This window comes from Nanorana parkeri, unplaced genomic scaffold (genome assembly GCF_000935625.1).
Source record: "Nanorana parkeri isolate BGI_ZX_2015 unplaced genomic scaffold, ASM93562v1 scaffold118, whole genome shotgun sequence".
Taxonomy (NCBI): Eukaryota; Metazoa; Chordata; class Amphibia; order Anura; family Dicroglossidae; genus Nanorana; species Nanorana parkeri.
This window is the reverse complement of record NW_017306386.1, coordinates 517,612-536,240: the sequence shown is the minus strand read 5'-3', so window position 1 is coordinate 536,240 and position 18,629 is coordinate 517,612. Positions and strand designations below refer to the sequence as shown.

Below are 18,629 nucleotides of genomic sequence, written 5' to 3'. Positions count from 1 at the left end.
TCTGCATAACTTCCTTTCTTTCTGCAATCACATTAAGATTTTTACTTTTTTTTGTTTACATCAGGCTAATGTGGGATAATAAGGACTGTGCTGTGGGTAATCTAGCATCACATGCAGGAGTATTCCAACATCACCAGATTACTGACAAAATGGAGTGGTGGAGCTGGAGCACTATAGAAATGAATAGCGGGATGAAAAACGAAACTACTGAATAGATGTATTCACTCCCCTCCAAACCTTACACTTGCCTTACCCGCTGTGCTGAGTCTTCACTCTATAGCCCACTGGAGCTACATGGATTGTTATCCCCCCCCCCCAACCAACGCCGAAACATCCCAGCCAGACAGTGTGCACTGCAGGGGGTGGGGCATGTGACAAGCACATACTTCTACTCTCCCACCGCCTGGTACTAGGGACGTGGCCGGGAGAGGAGCGGTGAGTCACAGAACCCGCCCCCTTGCTGAGAAGTCCGGGGCCCCAAGACCCTGCATTGCCCTATATTCCCCCGGAGGTGCCCAGGACCAGACCTCACTGGGCCCCCCCCACAGCCTCAGGCCCCGTTGCATCGGCACTGGCATTAGTTCCGCCCCTGATTATATGTCCAAGGGTCATATTCAAGAAGAACCAATCTATCCTATCAATGCATCAGTGAAGAGAATGCACATAAGAAGGTTTTTTTTTGGTTTGCTTAGTGAACTGCATTTAAAACGCTGGCCATGTTGTAATTGCCTGTTGAGGGTGAAACCCATTTGATCCCAATGGATAAGAGAGGTGAGATTTTGGTAGTAAGTTATCAGACAGGATTCTAGTAAACAACTTAAAGTCTACATTTAACAAGGATATTTGTCTATAGGTTGCACATTGTGTTAAATCTTTACACACTTGTGGTGTACCCAGTATGTGGGATCTTAACATATTCAGTGGGAGATTGTGGCCAGACAGAATAGAGTTAAATGCTGAGGTAAATTGGGGGAATAGAATGTGTGAAGGGTTTATAATAGTCACTCAAATAAATGCTTCCACTGTTATTGGATCTTCTAGAAGCTCTGTGTCTTTTAGGGAGATCGCCAGAAGACTAGAATAGGTTAAGTATCCTCTTATCTGAGTCATTTTAGTTTGAAGGGAGGCTGGGTCCCCTGTTGAGGTATGTTATGATAGAATTCTTCGAATCAGAATGCAATGTCAGGTGATTTGTAGACCGTAGAGCTGTCACCCACAACAGTAGAAATGGCATTGCACAATTTCATTTCCCTCAAGAAGCTAGCAAGAAGTTTACTTGGTGTGTTCTCAAACTCATAGAAATGTCTGTGTTACTCATCCAATTGAGTTTTTACTATGTGAAGCATAAGCACAGCAAACCTGTCTCACAACATTTTCAGTTCCACCACATGTATCTGATCGAGTGATTTATTGTGTAGGGACTCCAAGGTTTAAATATGGCTGAGAATCTGCTGGCGTTGTTCCTTGTTTTGGGCAGCACTTTTTGACATGATATCCCTTTCATGGTTCAGTTATTAATTTCCTATAGAATTAACAAGGGAGTGTCTGGGGAGGCATTGTCAGAAAAGGTGTGGAGAGTTCCTGGCCCAATTCTTCCTTGAGAGGCCCTTCCTGTATAGAAGATTTGTTTAGTTTATAGTACCGTGCTTTAGGGACATATTCTTCTAATTGGAGCATGAGGGTGTTTGGGGGTTGATCAAAAATGGTATGTGTATAAATTGTAGCAGAGTTGGCCATCCCTAAAGTAGATTGGGGGGATGAAGAAATAATCCTTGCGCAGATGGGACTGATATACCACTGGGTAGCAGGTGAAATTTTTTTGTGGCTGAGTGATTTCTTCTCCAGACATCTACCAACTTGTCACAACAGAGGACATATTAAGGAAGGAAACAGTCTATGTGTAGTTTCCCTAGAAACATCCAACAAGGGTTTTAAAATCAAGTTCCCTCCTAATACCAAAACAGCCTCTGCAAACTCTTTCAGAGTGTCTAGGGAGGTTCCAAGAAACCAGAGTTGGTCTTGAGTGGGGAGGTATACTTCGCTAATGTTTATTTACCATTATTCCTTCTCCTGTCTGTCCAGCTAAGCGCCTAGTGTATATGTGCCTATAGCATAAAGTGGAGTGGCATAGAGTCTTGAAGAAGGGGGCTTAACCTATGATTTGGGACACAGGCGCACTAGATTCAGAAAATGCCCCTGGCTACTACCTTTCTTTAACGCTTCTGCTGTTGACATGCTACCACTGCCACAAGACAGCAGACAAATTTACAGAAGTAAGTTGGTATTATGTTGGCATTATATAGGCTTATCTTGCATCCAACTAACTATGTTTTAATTAGCTTTTCTTTTTTCTTTTTACAGTGTTTGACCTTCTACGCAAAGGGTAGGTAAGAGATGAAAATTTCCCTCTTGTTCTGAGTTATATTAATACTTGTGTTTGGGCCTGTTACAGATATGGTTGTAGATAGATGTCACCAGCACACCAGAATCCTTTGAAATCCAAAGTGTTCGTTTATTGAAACGTCATGTTACCAGATCAAGCTCTTTTGGGGCCACGCAGGGTACCCTTCATCAGGCCCGCCATTGCTGAGCCTGATCAAGTGGACCCTGCGTAGCCCCGAAAGCGCTTGTTCTGATGACATGCCTTTTCAGTAAAAGAACACTTTGGATTTCAAATGATTCTGGTGTGCTGGAGACATCTATCTACAAACATTGTCTGGCGGCGCCATCCACAGTCACTACGAGCACCCACTCCCCGCGATTGGTAATTTCCAGTAAGGATTGTGACAAGGCAACTATTTACTGTTACCAATATGGTACACCAGCACAGTTACGACAGAGTTTTGTATGCCCTAAGAAAAGAAAAAATCAAAAATGAATTAATACCCCGGACGAACTTTGTTTTCTGAATTTCGTAATGGCAGCTATGCAAACCTCAGTAATTTTATTTTGCTGTGCATCGGTAGGATTTTACAATAACATTTTTTAATATTGTCAGTGGGTGTTATTATTTATCTACATTTTCCAGAAAATAAAGTACCTCTATGGCCATTTTTATTAAACGTATGAGCTGTATTTATTTTAAAAACTTTACGACCGCAGAAAAGAGTTTGCGTCTGTAATTTTGTGCATAATTATAAATGTTCTATTAGAAATACATCTCAAACCAGTGTAAATCCACATTCTTGTGCCATTTTTTAAACAAAAGTAAAAATGTGGTTGAACCAATGTGTGAGCATGACAGTAAAAGTGAATGAAGTGTAGCTTGATTGAGAACAATTTTTGGTAGTACGTTTGTCTGACAAGTGTTAAGATGACAGTGATTACAAATGACTGCATATATAAACGATATCAAATTTTAACACTAAATTACGATGGCATTGAATTTGAATGAGAAGAAGTTTGGGGAGTGAATAGCTGGGGACAGACAGGCAGGAATACCAAGTTTGTCTTACATATTTGGACAACATTTGATACAAATTATAGATGTTTTGATGACAGTAGATACAAATATCAACAATAATAAGTTGCAAAAGAGAAAATCTTGGAACAGCTTATGAATGTACAGATAACATCATGTAACAATGTAGGTTTGATAGCCAGAGTAGTAACAAAATTCTTGTAAAGGGAATGACCCTCCCCCTCCAGGTGTTATCTGGTTGTCACTATAATATAATCCCCCAACTTAGGTAAGTGCAGTGTGCTGAATTATAGATACCCTACCACAGTAAAGTGCAACACAATTCAACACAAATGAGTACCAAATGGTATAAGCCAATAAAGTGCAACATGGAATATAGTAAATTGAATAAAAGCAAACAAAAATGAATAGTGATAGAGAATAAGACGTTGCAATAACACAACTTTTGGATTACCATTAATTTGCATAAAAACATTTGTTGAAAGATCTGTAAAAAATAAGTCAAGGCAACTGGACTTGCTCTATCACTGGTCATCCAACCAGCTTTCTCAATTCAGAATGATTGTGCAAAAAATTATCTGGGAATAAATATGGTGAATGTTGCTCCAATCCACATAATCTGTTAGTCACAACCAGGTGTTGATTTAATTTGCATAATTGGAGCCTAGGAGGTGTTATTAACCTGCCCAGGGAGAGGTGACATCCTATGATGTCAAATCCCTCTTTACCTGCATACCCACCACAAAGGCAATTGGAACAGTGAGAAAACGGTTGCTACTAGACAACACCCTAGGCAGCAGAACAGAACTTAACCCAGATCAAGTGTGTGCCTTATTGGATCTTTGCCTAAGTATCACTTATTTCAAGGACAAGTTCTACAGGCAGAAACATGGCTGTGCCATGGGATCGCCAGTTTCACCTATTGTGGCAAATCTGTGCATGGAGGAAGTAGAAAGCAAGGGCCTGACCAGCTTCAATTGAATTACACCAAGTCATTGGTTCAGATATGTGGATGACACTTGGGATAAGATTCACAAACAAGAGTTACAGGCTTTCACTGACCATATCAACTCAGTGGATCATAACATCAAGTTTACAAGGGAAGTTATGCAAAACAACAAATTGGCTTTTTTGGATTGTTTAGTAACAGTAGAAGAGGGAAGGAGGCTGGAAATAGAGGTCTACCGAAAACCAACACACCCGGCCCAGTCCCTGCTATTTGACTCCCACCACCCTTTAGACCACAAACTGGGAGTCATCAGGACTCTACACCACCGGGTAGAGAAAATTCCCACCAGAACAGAGGCCAAGACAAAAGTATTCAAACTCCTCAGGGGGACCCTTAAAACTTGTGGGTATCCAGACTGGACTTTTGTCAAAACAGAAAAAAGGTGATGAAAGCGTACCAGTGAGGGTGAAAAGCATCTATTGTCCCCCACATACAATGCTGTTTTAACACCTCTCTCTGGAAAGGTTAATAACACCTCCTAGACTCCAATTATGCTAATGAAATCAACACCTGGTTACGACTAACAGATTATGTGGATTGAAACAATGTTCACCATATTTATTCCCAGATTATTTTTTTGTACAAGTTATTCTGAATTGAGAAAGCTGGTCGGATGGCCAGTGAAACGTCTTCAAGAAAAATACAGCAAGTCCAGTTGCCTTGACTTATTTTTTACAGATATACCATGACCTGGATGAATGAGAACCTTCACAGACATTTGTTGAAAGAGTGAGATTTGTTATGTATGAAGCAGAAATGGAGGAATGATTACGAGGAGGGTGCCACAGATATCTAGTAGAACAAGCCCATTCTGGATGAGTGAGATATGAGTTCCTTGATATAGCATTAAAGGCAAGACTGAGACAAATGTCGAAGAGGTGGGACAGACGTTTGTTGGGAGATTTGTTGTGCATTATACAGAGCTGAAGGTGAACAGACACATTTTTAGGAGGTATGTATAATTTTTTTGGGATGGATGTTGTGTGTAAAAGAGTACGGAAAGTAGACAGACACAGATTTTTAGGACGTGAGGCGCAATCCCAAGGCAGTGAAAATACTTTTTAGAGCAAGAGCTGTGATATAGAATTGATGATAGGCAGAAACAAATTGTTAGGACTCTTTCGGGAGCATGAGAAATGTTATGTATGACACAGTGTTGAAGGATACAGGAGTCAGATTTTCAGGACCTGTGAGCTGATTATCAAGGACCTGGATAGACTTTTTAGTGGCAGAGCAAGATAGACTGGGAAGGTAAATAACAAAGAAAATAAGTAAAGCAGGAGTGACCTGTAGAAAAGTAGGGAGAAACCTGTGTAGGAGGGAGATGTGACCTGAGGTTTAAGGTAGTAGGGAGATAAATATTCTAGAGGGAAGAGGTATAAGTGATGTTTGCAGGAGAAATGAGAAAAATCTAGATGTGGAAAGAGGTGTGTCTTAAAATGAACAATGTACCGTATTTTTCCGTGTATAAGACGCTACTTTTTCATTAACATTTTTACCTAAAAATAGAGGGGCGTCTTTTATATACGGGGGCCGAGAGGAGAACCGCGGTTGCGAAACTGCCGAAAGTGCAGATACCACTGCAAACTACCGTAGCCTCACGAGTGAAACTTCGGATTGCAGAGACAAGATAAGTTTTCCTCCAATCATAAATCTTTTGTACCTGACGTCAGCTGTTGCTGGGGAGAGTGGCTCTGTAATCCGCTCTCACGAGCGCAGGCTGACGTCAGGTACAAAAGATTTATGATTGGAGGAAAACTGTTATCCTGTCTCTGTAATCCGATAATAAATCTTTTGTACCTGACGTCAGCCGGCGCTCGGGAGAGCGTGTAGCCAGTGCCCCGAGCTGTAATGTCGGAGCATAACGTGATTGAGGTAAGTGTGATGCATTATACCATTTAAAATATTGATTTAGGAATTTTGGGTAAGAAAAATTGGGGGCGTCTTATACATAGGGGCGTCTTATAGACGGAAAAATACGGTGCATAACATTCTGGTGAGTAGTAGGGTTTGATCTGTTTGAGCTACCTAGTCATTTTATTTTGGAAGTGAATAGTATTTCAGCACTTGTAGCTGCTTATCACTGAAATGCATGCTTATTTTTATAAAATCTTTAGGTTCATTGAACATTGCTTCCCTGATAAATGTTTTATAGCTATATCATTCGTTCTTGACTGCTTTTTCTCTTCAGACCTGTCATGGAAGTACCATCTGATCGTCCCTTTACAGTAGAACAAGCCCGGATTTACTTCAGAGACATTGTGCTTGGTATAGAATACTGTGAGTAATAATGTTTTCAATGATGTGACTGATTTTCTGCACTTTGCTTTTAACACTTTGGCAACAAGGGAAACACTTCTAAAATGCTTGGTAATTATTTATCATTTACGGTTTCCTTTTTAAAAACTGTATTTGTTACTTTAGTGAAAAAGAAAATCTATATTTTTTTCAGAATAGATTTTGCTTGATAAATACGTGGAAATCTGTTCATAGAAACAAAAAATTCTAAAGGTGATTTTAATGCAAAATTCTACTATTTTAGTCTGTTCCTGTGATGTCAAATGAGTGCCCATACCAGTGTTTTGTTGCTGTGGTTTCTGGGTTACAAATGGACTTCTATTTGCTGACCATAAAGTTCAATGTTTTCTGGTAATAATTTAAAGATAGCTTTATAGATATTTTTGGTAGGGCTGCGGAAATTAACGATTCATTTCTTGATTAATCGTTAATATTTTTGATCGATTAAAATTCTTATGATCAAAAATGAAAACTCACCTCTCCGCCGGCTTCCGGGTCTTACGGGAGTCCCGTCGGAGATCTGGTGACGTCACGGACATCGACGTCACCGGACTCCTCCCCCCTTCACCAAGTGGCTCCATCGGCTAATCCAGCACGTTATTCTTCTGAGTTGCCCCACTCAAGCGGCGGCCATATTGAGTGGTCGCACGTGAGATTAATAACGTGCTGGATTAATGTGATCCTAGTTCATTTTATTACTTCATTGCTGTGCTGTATGTGTATAGACCAATGTAGTTGGATCTGTATGTGCGTTATAATTAATCGAAATGAATCGATTAAAAAACATTTTGATTAATCGAACACGAAAATTGTAATCAGTAACAGCCCTAATTTTTGGTCATGATGCTAAGTACCAGTAGCGTAGCTTTGTTTTAAAAGAAAAAGGCTGGTGGGGAGAACTGGTAATTACTCTGGCTTCGGACTTTTGCAGTACATCACCGTGCATACATTAATGTACGGTAAAGCAGCCCATCCATTTTGAAAGAGCTGCCAACATTCAACAACACAGGTTTCACGGTATTTTTTTCAACACGGAGCACCACAATGCACAAGAACGCATGTGTGTTGTGTGCTGATTAGGTGTGTTGGGGTGTCATAATAAACATTAATAAATCAAATGTTCCAGACAGGCAGAATGATATTCCAGTTAGAAACTCTAAAGAGATCAATTCATGTTGATAATGCAGTTTGTGGCCATTTGAAAGACCACAAGGTATTTTTCCCCAGTAGGCCAAATGTTTGTGTACTACATAGATCATATGCAACATCAGTAACGCAATCCATCTATTTCTGCAATGCCCCATCCAGGAACAATGCAGGAGGCAAATGTACCCCTCTACATTTCTTCCATCTCTGCACTAAGGCCAGCCAAAGACATAAAAAGGCAGTTGCATAAGAATGCATGATCCCACTGCCACCTGGCATAGAGGCAGAGCCAGCTGTACCCGCCCCCTCCCCCGTCCGATCCGCCAGCCAGCGCTGGCGGATCGGAGGGGGGGGGGGGGGGAATCCAGCCCCTCCCCTGTCCCGGCAGAGAGCTGTGACAGGATCGAGAGGTGAGCTCACTTCTCGATCAACTGAGCTAGAACTATGAGGTGAGTGAAAAGCACTCACCTCTTAGTTCTCCTTTAAGTAACATGTACCTATTATTATGGGGCTGGATAAAGTAATGTGGCTCTGGCAATAGCAGCAAGGCTATGGTGGCATGCTACTTTTATATAATTGGGGGGGAGGGGGGTTTGTTGTGAAGGTTCCATCCTGTGTTGGTTTAACCCAGTAGGTAAAACATGTAATATTCCTCGTAACAATATCAATTATTATGAGAATTATTAATATGGTGAAAGCTTTCTGAAAGTTATTGATCCATTTTTTTGAGCTTGTGTGAATATGATTTTCTGTTGATTCACACATCTGTATACAGCCATGCCTAGAAAATACTATAATACTTTTTAGTTTACTTGTCATCAGTAAGTGTCTGCTATAGCTCTGATATAAGATATAATGCAGCATAGTTCTGTTATGAGTGATTCATTTAGGTGCTAGTTGCTTTGATTTTCATCCAGCTGTTTGCGGTGAAATGTAAGCAAGTGCCAGCTACATGATCGTTTTTTTTGGTCTGCCACTTCCTTAGAAAAATATCCTTCTGTGACTCATTTCTTTTCCTTTACTACCTGCCAAGCTATCGCACTAAATTAATAGCTGGCTTTAAGAGGGGAAGAATAGCCAGCAGATGCATGTTATTCGGAAGGAGAAGCAGACGACACAGAAGAGAAGTTAAAGTGACAGGGTAACAAGAATTGAGGAGCATACAGCAACCAATGTAGCAAGTACCTTGCAAGGGCACTGCGCAAACAACAAACCCGGACATATGTCCCCTCTGTTACATCTCCCGCGGGCACCAAATTCTCACTCCCGGCGGAAATCGCGGAAGCTTTTGCCGACTATTACAGAGACCTGTACAATTTAACGGATCCCACAATGTTGTAGAGAATCCAGACCCCCCCAGGCCCGCATTGTGCATTACATTCATACATACTGATGGAAACCCCGATCACAGCAGCGGAGGTGGAGTCCGCACTCAAACTCACCAACACAGGCAAAGCCCCTGGCCCAGACAGCTACTCTTTGTCATACTATAAGCGCTACCTACCAGTTCTCGCCACACCGTTCCTGACCGCACTTAACTCTATCCTTGACGCCCACACCCCTTCACCCGAATCTCTTAGGGCCCACGTCACGGTGATACCCAAAGAGGGTAAGGACCCAGCCCTCTGCCCTAGTTATCGACCTATATCCCTCCTCAATGTTGATAGTAAACTTTTTGCCAAAATCCTATACCACAGACTAATACCACATCTGGTGCAACTCATCCATCCTGACCAAACTGGATTCACCCCCTCCTGAGAAGCGCGGGATAACACCACTCGAGCGCTGGGGGTGCTTCACTCCGCCCGATCGAACGCCACCCCATGTGTACTGCTGTCCACGGATGCGGGGAAGGCGTTTGATCGGGTGGACTGGGGGTTCCTCCGGTGCACTCTGGAGGCGATTGGGGTGGGCCCGGGAATGCGTTCCTTGATTAATGCGCTTTACTCCTCCCCCTCCGCCCAGGTGCGGGTGAATGGTGTCCTATCCCCTATCTTCCTGATCACCAATGGCACCCACCAAGGTTGCCCGCTCTCGCCTCTTCTATTTGTACTCACTCTTGAACCTTTACTTCGCACGATACAAGCAAATCCAGACATCCGAGGAATCTCAGCCGGATATACGACCCACAAGGTCGCTGCCTTTGCGGATGACCTCCTTTTTTTCCTCACTTCCTCAGATGTCTCTATCCCTGTCCTCCTACGGGAATTGAAAACATATGGTACCCTCACGAATTTCCGTATTAACTCCCACAGATCAGAGGCCCTTCATATCTCAATCACGGGACCTGCCCTTGGCAGAGTTCTCCATAACTTCCCATTTAAATGGGCCCCTAACGCCATCAAATATCTCGGCATACTACTGCCAAAGGACCCGTCCCTTGCGTTCTCGTTGAACTTTCCACGGCTATTGTCCCGCATTAAGTCAGACTTAGAGACCTGGACGAAAAGTACTTTCTCATGGATGGGGCGGTGCAATATCCTGAAATAGTCCATTCTTCCTCGCCTACTATACCCCATCCAAGCACTCCCGATCCACATACCCACATCCTTTTTCTGCAACATCCAAGCGATTTTTTTAGGGAATTCGTCTGGGCCCACAAACCACCTAGACTGAGTTATGACATGTTGCGGAGACCCAAGAGCATGGGAGGGATGTCCCTACCTGATGTACACCAATACTACATAGCCGCGCACTTGACGCTGGCCAACCTCTCCTGGAGTTCGTCTCCCTCTACTCCACCCCTGCGGGTACATCCCACCATAGGCCCTACACTGCAGCTGACACGCTCAACCTTCGCCAAGGGTCTCCTATCCACCACTCCCCCCTCCTTCCTATACTGGATAACCCTTCCTTTCCCCCCTGATGTCGGCCCACGAACCTACCTTCCTCTGCGGAACCTGGGCATCTCAAAAGCGTCACACTTTCTGACTTCTCCGGAGTGGCCCTCAGTAGACACCCTTCGCACCCAACCGGCCTACGGCCCGTTGGACTTCTGGTCCTCTATGCGCTTATCCCACTTCCTACACACCATCACACCGACCCTGCATCACAACACCATTCCTATGCGAGCATATTCACGCTCACTCATTAGGCACATAGTCAACGCGGCTGGAAGAAACCCGAGCCCCCACGGATCAGACAGGTCTTAGACCGCATGCACGATATTTACCTCATGGAGGACCTAATGAGCTCCCTCAAACACACCAATGCTCAGTTCTCGGGTACCTGGCTTCCTTGGATGGAGTTCATGAGCTCCCCTGAATACCTCACGCTCTGATGACCACGGGACACCGAGTTACCCAAACCCAGCTATTCAGCTCCTATGACTCGGAAAGGGTGGGACCCCCGCGCTCGCCGCTCACACTGCCGTTGCCACGACAGAGGGCGCCCCAGGGTACCAGCACCCCCCGCTTGCGTGAGGGCTCTAGCCCCCTCTGACCATGTTTTTAATGCAAATTGTCACACCATATTTGTTCAAATCACTTTATGTGTTGAAGTATGTTGTAACGTTTTATTGTCATAATTACTGCATCACTGTACGTGAATCAACCTCACGTCCATGTGTTATGTATAACTTGGATAAAAATGAAAAATCACTTAAATAAATAATTTATTAAAAAAAAAAAAAAGAATTGAGGAGCATTATATATCCTAGTCAGAACCAATAAAGATTAAATACACAAATAAACATTTTATAACATGATTCATAGTGCAAGGGATACTTTTAGACTGGAAAGTATGTTAGCATGTGGATAATTAGAACAAAACATCACAGATTGCCATTTTATGCAAGCATTTTAAGTAATAATGCTGTTTCATTGTTTTCCAGACATGTGTATGGCAACTCACACAGGGGTGACTTTTTGACCAGATTTTTTTTTTATGCACTGGAAAAAATCTGTTTTTTTTTTTATCTTGGCATACATTCTAAATACCAAGTCTAAAACACTGAAGTGCTGGATATAGGTGTGTAGACTTATATTTGTCTTGGTGGGGGTTGGCCACCAGATGAAATTTTTGATATGGAAAGAGATGTCAGCATAGATTTGCAGGTTTCTGCCTCACTCTGCTGTTCCTTTTAGCTGTAAATGGTCAGATCATGCCTGCATGTCAAGTTGTACCTTTTTAAATCTATTGGTGGCTTAATACTGCAGTTTTGCTTTTATTTTAGCACAATGCAGAACAGAGTAACCACTTCAATAATTCTGTCTGCATTTAGCCATATCCCTTGATAGATTTTTGTTTTGGGCACCAGCAAGCAACACTATTCCCTAGGCAAGATTGTGCACTAGAAACTCCATTGTTAGTGCTCAAGACATAGAACCCCTTGTTTTGCTTATTTCAAAACAGGCCACGTAGTTGGAAGGGAATATTCAAAAGTCTCTCCTGACAAAATTTTTTGTAATGAGATCATTTTCCTGTAACATAGAATCAATGGTAAGAGTTAAAGATTCCACATCTTAATATTTATAATATAATGTAGTGTATTACTAGTTCTATATATAATGCTTTCTGTTCATTCGCTTTATTTGCAAATGCTGAGGTTGTAGTATGCTTTCGTGTGCTTTGTCAAGCCGCTGGATGTGTTGTTGAAACCGTTCCAGGCCGGGATTAGGGAAACATTTGAAAGAAACTATTTCTACTGCTTCCATCACTTTGGATTATGTTTCCTGGCTGAAGAGAATAAATCACATTGCAGACAGGAAAAATCAGAGAGCACTGCTGTGAATTAGGAAATTGAATAGCAGAATGATAGCCAGGAATTAAATCGGATATTCATTCCACTAACAAAGGAAAACATTTCACCTGATTAGAATAGCTGCCAGTTCCTGGGGCCTTTTTCTACCTGAAATCCTCTTATGCTAGGTGAAGGCTGCAATGTTTACCACATGGAAATAGACGAGTATAGTGTGTTTTGATATCTTAGTGCTGGTGCCGAGACTGGGGAAACCATGCAAGAAGGATGCAGGTAAGTATGATTAAGTTTATTAGTTTTAGGTAGTAGAATGTATTTAGTTAGTCAGCTTTATTAGGTGGTGATGGGGAGGGATGTGCCTTTTATATTTACTTGCAGTTTACCTCTGGTTTAGGGCGTTTTAATTGTCATCAATTAGAATTAAAATAAGAAATAAAAAACATATTTATTGAAGTAATTTCTCCACTCCAAGGATTTGGCAAAAGCTAGAGAAATAGCACAACAGATATTTCCAATTTTTAAAGAAAGGCACAGTGTCAATCTTGACCTGTTACGAATAGACCTCCAAGTTTTAATGAAAAACATGTCATCTCAAACCCTTAGGGTACTTTTCAAGTCTCCTAATGAATCCATTATGGATGGATAAACGATGATGGAAAAGAATGTGCAAATGTTGTGTATACCAGCCAGAATCAGATTCTTGGAAAAACTAAAAACTTACGGTAAATGAGTACTAATTTGTTGTTGTGTTATACATTTATGCAGCTTTTGTACATGAGGCACACAGTGTTTAAAACTACCATACAAAGTATACCTAACAAATGTCCACCCGGTGTCCCCTGCTGGTTGAAAAATAATGCCGCTAGCTAAAAAAAAGAGGCTGGTATACTGCATGAGCAAGATGAGCCTCTGGTGGGGCATCAGAGGAGAAGGAAAAAGTCAGACACTGATGACTTCATGCTTCCCATCTCGGGGGCTACAAGGTCGGTGTGGCTATGTCACCAAGAAAACCAGGAATTGGTCTCCTGATGCTTTCGGTCGTGGTCAGGCCCTTACTGGTGAGATTTTTCCTCCTTTTTTAAAGTAAAGAAAAATCCAATTACTGGAACAGAAATAGAGAAGATATGCTTCAATGGGGACACTTGTTCATTGACAACAGTCTAAAAGCGACTTGTCTAATTTTAGAAGATTTTTTTTTTTCCTGTTGTGTCTATGGGATAAGAAGGATAGGTGGATCTCCTCAATGCGACATAGACAGCAAAAAAAAAAACATTCCTACTCTATCCAAAACAAAACATAATATGGCTTTGACTTCAATCCAGCGCTGATCTTCTAAAACTTCAAAAAATTCAAATCTTGCATCCTTGTAACCACGGCAACTATGGATGTTCTGTACATAGTTTCCATACAGAATGCCCCAAGAAATTAAATTATCTGCACATGTGGGTGGTTCACTGGCTTTTCAGCAGTTTTTGCTCTCATTACTGTTGGTTATATGCATGGCTTGAAAAATTTGATAGTGTCTCAACAGTCAGTCAAAAATTTCACCAGTCAGCATGACCGGACTATAGCCTTGCAATTTACAGGTGAAACTCGAATAATTAGAATATCGTGCAAAAGTAATTGCAGTAAGTTCTGCAAAAGGGGCCCAAACCAAGTACTGAGTACATATGCATGCTTGTACTTTTCAGAGGTCCGATATTGTTCTATGTACAATCCTTGTTTTATTGATTGCATGTAATAATCTACTTTTTTGAGGTTGTGGATTTGGGGTTCTTGGGGTTTTCATGAGCTGTAAGCCATAATCATCACAATTATGACAAATCACGGCTTGAATTATCTTGCTTTGCATGTAATGAGTCTATCTCATATATTAGTTTCACCTTTTAAGTTGCATTAGTGAAATAAATGAACTTTGCACGATATTCTAATTATTCGAGTTTCACCTGTATATAGAACTTCCTGTATATCATAGATAAGTATGCATAACAATAGAGACTAACATTGCACTACAGCGCCATCTATAGCTCAAAAGACAATATTACATCTCTGTCAGTAATACAATCAGGATGCTGTTGCATTTCCAACACAACACATGGACTGATCTTATGATTATAGCAGGCAGACCCCTCCACTCAGGATGGAGGAAGGGACTGGAATGCTGGTGTCAATTTCCATTGTGCAGGAACAGATAAAGTGTGCTAAAATGGTTGCAGTGCATATAACTGAGAGAGGAATATTGGAGTCTCATATTAAACTATTTTTTATTGGGATAATTGTATTTTATATTGGATTCTAAGATGACACACTTTAAAAAAATAAATGTTCTTAAACCTTAAGAGAGTATACAGTGTAGGTCTGACATGGCTTTTTTTCCCTGTGTATAAGACCCTGTCCTACCTTTGCAAGCTCACTGCAGTCTCTAATTGGTACCCATCAGATATTCCCCAAATACATGCTTGTACTTATGTTAGTCTAAAGTATGCACTTCTATGCCCTCTAGAACTTACTGTCAAATCTCCTTACGTTAACGCACCCAAGGACTGAAGATGAACATACTTTGTTCAGCAAATTGGCTTGTTGTAAGGCTTGCAGCTCTGCTGCTCTGTTTAGCTTCAACAGATTTCTCTGGGTCCTTTTACAGCTAAGCTCCGTTCTGACTGGAAAATATGACTTGTGATTCTCATAAGCCAAGAAGATTAATCTTTGTCAAACTATTGTCATTTAGTTTGAACACACCGCCTGACTCATGGGGAAAAAGTATTAAATCTTAGCTGTCCTTATAGTACCTAAGCACTTAAATAGTGTTATTGAGAAAGACCGAAAACACAGAACATTGTAACCATTTACTTATATGTAAACATTACACAGCAAAAAAAAGATCAATGTTGAACTTTCATGGTACCATTGCACACCTTTACAATTCCTTTTATTAAAACATACTTTATATGTAGCAGTTGAAAAAAATAAAAATATAATAATATATGTATGTATGTGTATATGTATATGTGTATATATATATGTATATGTGTATATATATATATATATATATGTGAGTACACCCCTCACATTTTTGTAAATATTTTATTATATCATTTCATGTGAGGACACTGAAGAAATGACACTTTGCTACAATGTTAAGTAGTGAGTGTACAGCTTGTATATCAGTGTACATTTGCTGTCCCCTCAAAATAACTCAACACACAGCCATTAATGTCTAAACTACTGGCAACAAAAGTGAGTACACCCCTAAATGAAAATGTCCAAATTGGGCCCAAAGTGTCGATATTTTGTGTGGCCACCATTATTTTCCAGCACTGCCTTAACCCTCTTGGGCATGGAGTTCAGTGGCAACCTGTGAAGCTCTGGTGGAGTCCTCTTCCACTCCTCCATGACGACATCAAGGAGCTGGTGGATGTTAGAGACCTTGCGCTCCTCCACCTTCCGTTTGAGGATGCCCCACAATGCTCAAAAGGGTTTAGGTCTGGAGACATGCTTGGCCAGTCCATCACCTTTACCCTCAGCTTCTTTAGCAAGGCAGTGGTCGTCTTGGAGGTGTGTTTGGGGTAGTTATCATGTTGGTATACTGCCCTGCAGCACAGTCTCCGAAGAGAGGGGATCATGCTCTGCTTCAGTATGTCACAGTACATGTTGGCATTCATGGTTCCCTCAATGAACTGTAGCTCCCCAGTGCCGGCAGCACTCATGCAGCCCCAGACCATGACACTCCCACTACCATGCTTGACTGTAGGCTAGGCAAACTTGTCTTTCTACTCCTCACCTGATTGCCACCACACACGCTTGACACCATCTGAACCAAATAAGTTTATCTTAGTCTCATCAGACCACAGGACATTGTTCCAGTAATCCATGTCCTTAGTCTGCTTGTCTTCAGCAAACTGTTTGCGGGCTTTCTTGTGCATCATCTTTAGAAGAGGCTTCCTTCTGGGACGACAGCCATGCAGACCAATTTGATGCAGTGTTTGGCGTATGGTCTGAGCACTGACAGACTGACCCCCCACCCCTTCAACCTCTGCAGCAATGCTGGCAGCACTCGTACGTCTATTTCCCAAAGACAACCTCTGGATATGAAGCTGAGCACATGCACTCAACTTCTTTGGTTGACCATGGCAAGGCCTGTTCTGAGTGGAACCTGCCTGTTAAACCGCTGTATGGTCTTGGCCACCGTGCTGCAGCTCAGTTTCAGGGTCTTGGCAATCTTCTTATAGCCTAGGCCAGGGGTGCCCATAAGGTCGATCGCGATCTACCAGTCGATCGCTTAGCAATCACTGGTAGAACACGATGTCCTCTCCTCCTGCCGGTGGGGCTTCTCTGGATCCCCGCTGCTCTCCCCATCTGTATGCAGCGGGGATCCGAGAAGAAGTGAAGGAACCGGCGGCGGGGGAGGGCGGAGCCGCTGTCACAGAACTAATGCCAAGCGGTGAGGAGAGAGACGCTCGGTCTGGATCTGACAGCCGGCACCTCTCTCTCCCCTCACCGCTCGGCCTTAGTTCTGTGACAGCGGCTCCGCCCTCCCCCTCCCCACCCCCCGGCTGAAGTGCTTCGTGTCGGATAGGGGGGATCCATGGGAGAAGCTGAGCGCCCCCCAGTCATATGTATCGTTCCTCTGTGCAGGACAAACACTGGAGCGATCAGCTGATCACTCCAGTGTTTGTAAATAACTGGGGACACATAGTACTATGTGTCCACAGTTATGAATGAACAGGATGTGATTTACAAGTAAAAGGTACCACCCTAAAACAGGATATCGGGGCCACTGCTCAGGGGAATAGTTGATTCTGCATAAAGCAGCATCCATTGTTAGTTATTTAATCAGCTTCTAAAATAGTTTAAAAACCTTTTCACTTTTTTATCCCTTTAAAATTAGAATGTAAAAGTCTGCCTGTGATGACCTTATCATCTAAACTTTTTTTTTTTTTTTAACATAGTGTGAGTTGGTCATGTGGACATGTGAGCACCTACTGCAGAGGTCAGGTGGAACATAAGTTTTATAATTGGATCTGGCAGGTGTCTGCTTGCACAGGCTGTGAAAACTAATTGTGCTGGCATATTATTATTTTGATGATGTAACTTCACCTACAACGCTTAAATGACCTGAGTTGTGCCTTTCACATGTCTCATGTTAGCTAAATTAATTCTGTAGTTTTTGTCATTCTGCTATTTAAAAAAAAAAGTATTTAACCATACTGTAGAGCTGTTGGATTCCCTGCAATATTATCAGGAAATATGAAATATTTTTTTTTTTTTGTAGTTTACTCTAAATTAATTTTCCCACAATTTAGTAAGCTGACACACATAATGTATGTCAACTTCTTCTCCTACCAATAAAGTGTATGGGTAAGTGGCTGGTTTCTAGGGATCAGTATTTTAAGTATGCAGACGTGGAGAAATTTGTTGGTATCCTTCCAAGAAAAAAGAACCACCTAAAATCTTCTGCGGAAAGATTAAAACTGACAAAAGTAATGGACATCTATCATTGGTTTTTCCATACTTAATAAAAATTAGCTTTTTTTTTCTATTCAGCCGACTATTTTACTTTGCAAAAAAAAATGTAAAATTAAGTTTGGCCCTCTCTTCTTGAGCAGACTTTTCCAGCTGTCTCAGGTTGGAAAGGTGCCTTCTCCAGACTGCATATTTCAGCTATTTTCTATAGATAATCCTGTATAATGTAGATTAGGACTAATAGAAGACCACTTCAGAATAGTACAAAGTTTTGTTCTTGGCCATTCTTGAGTGCATTTAGCTGTGTGTTTTTGGTCAATGTTCTGTTCTAGAACATTAAGCTGATGTAACTTGCCAAAATCAACAGTTTTGTCCTAAAAACATTCCTCCAAAAGTATTGTGACTTGTCAATATGCATTTTAGCATATTGGATTTTTGGGGGGTTTTTTTCCTCATTGGTTTACTTCTCTTTGAGCCCACTGTTGCTCAGAAAGCAATGGATGCTCCAATCGGAGACTGATATACTGTACCTTTTATGGTAAAAATGTCCTTTTATATGTGTGTATGTGTATATATATATATATATATTTAAA

The 18,629-nt window shown here is 41.6% G+C and overlaps 1 protein-coding gene across 1 annotated transcript in view; it reads left to right on the top strand.

Annotated features, from left to right (window-relative positions):
- The window catches only part of CAMKK1 (calcium/calmodulin dependent protein kinase kinase 1), a 180,413-nt gene that overhangs the window by 104,445 nt on the left and 57,339 nt on the right, over window positions 1-18,629 (top strand). The window contains exons 9-10 of the mRNA XM_018553389.1: window positions 2,362-2,383; window positions 6,622-6,710. Of these exons, the coding sequence (XP_018408891.1) occupies window positions 2,362-2,383; window positions 6,622-6,710 (111 nt within the window). The remainder of the gene's footprint in view (window positions 1-2,361; window positions 2,384-6,621; window positions 6,711-18,629) is intronic.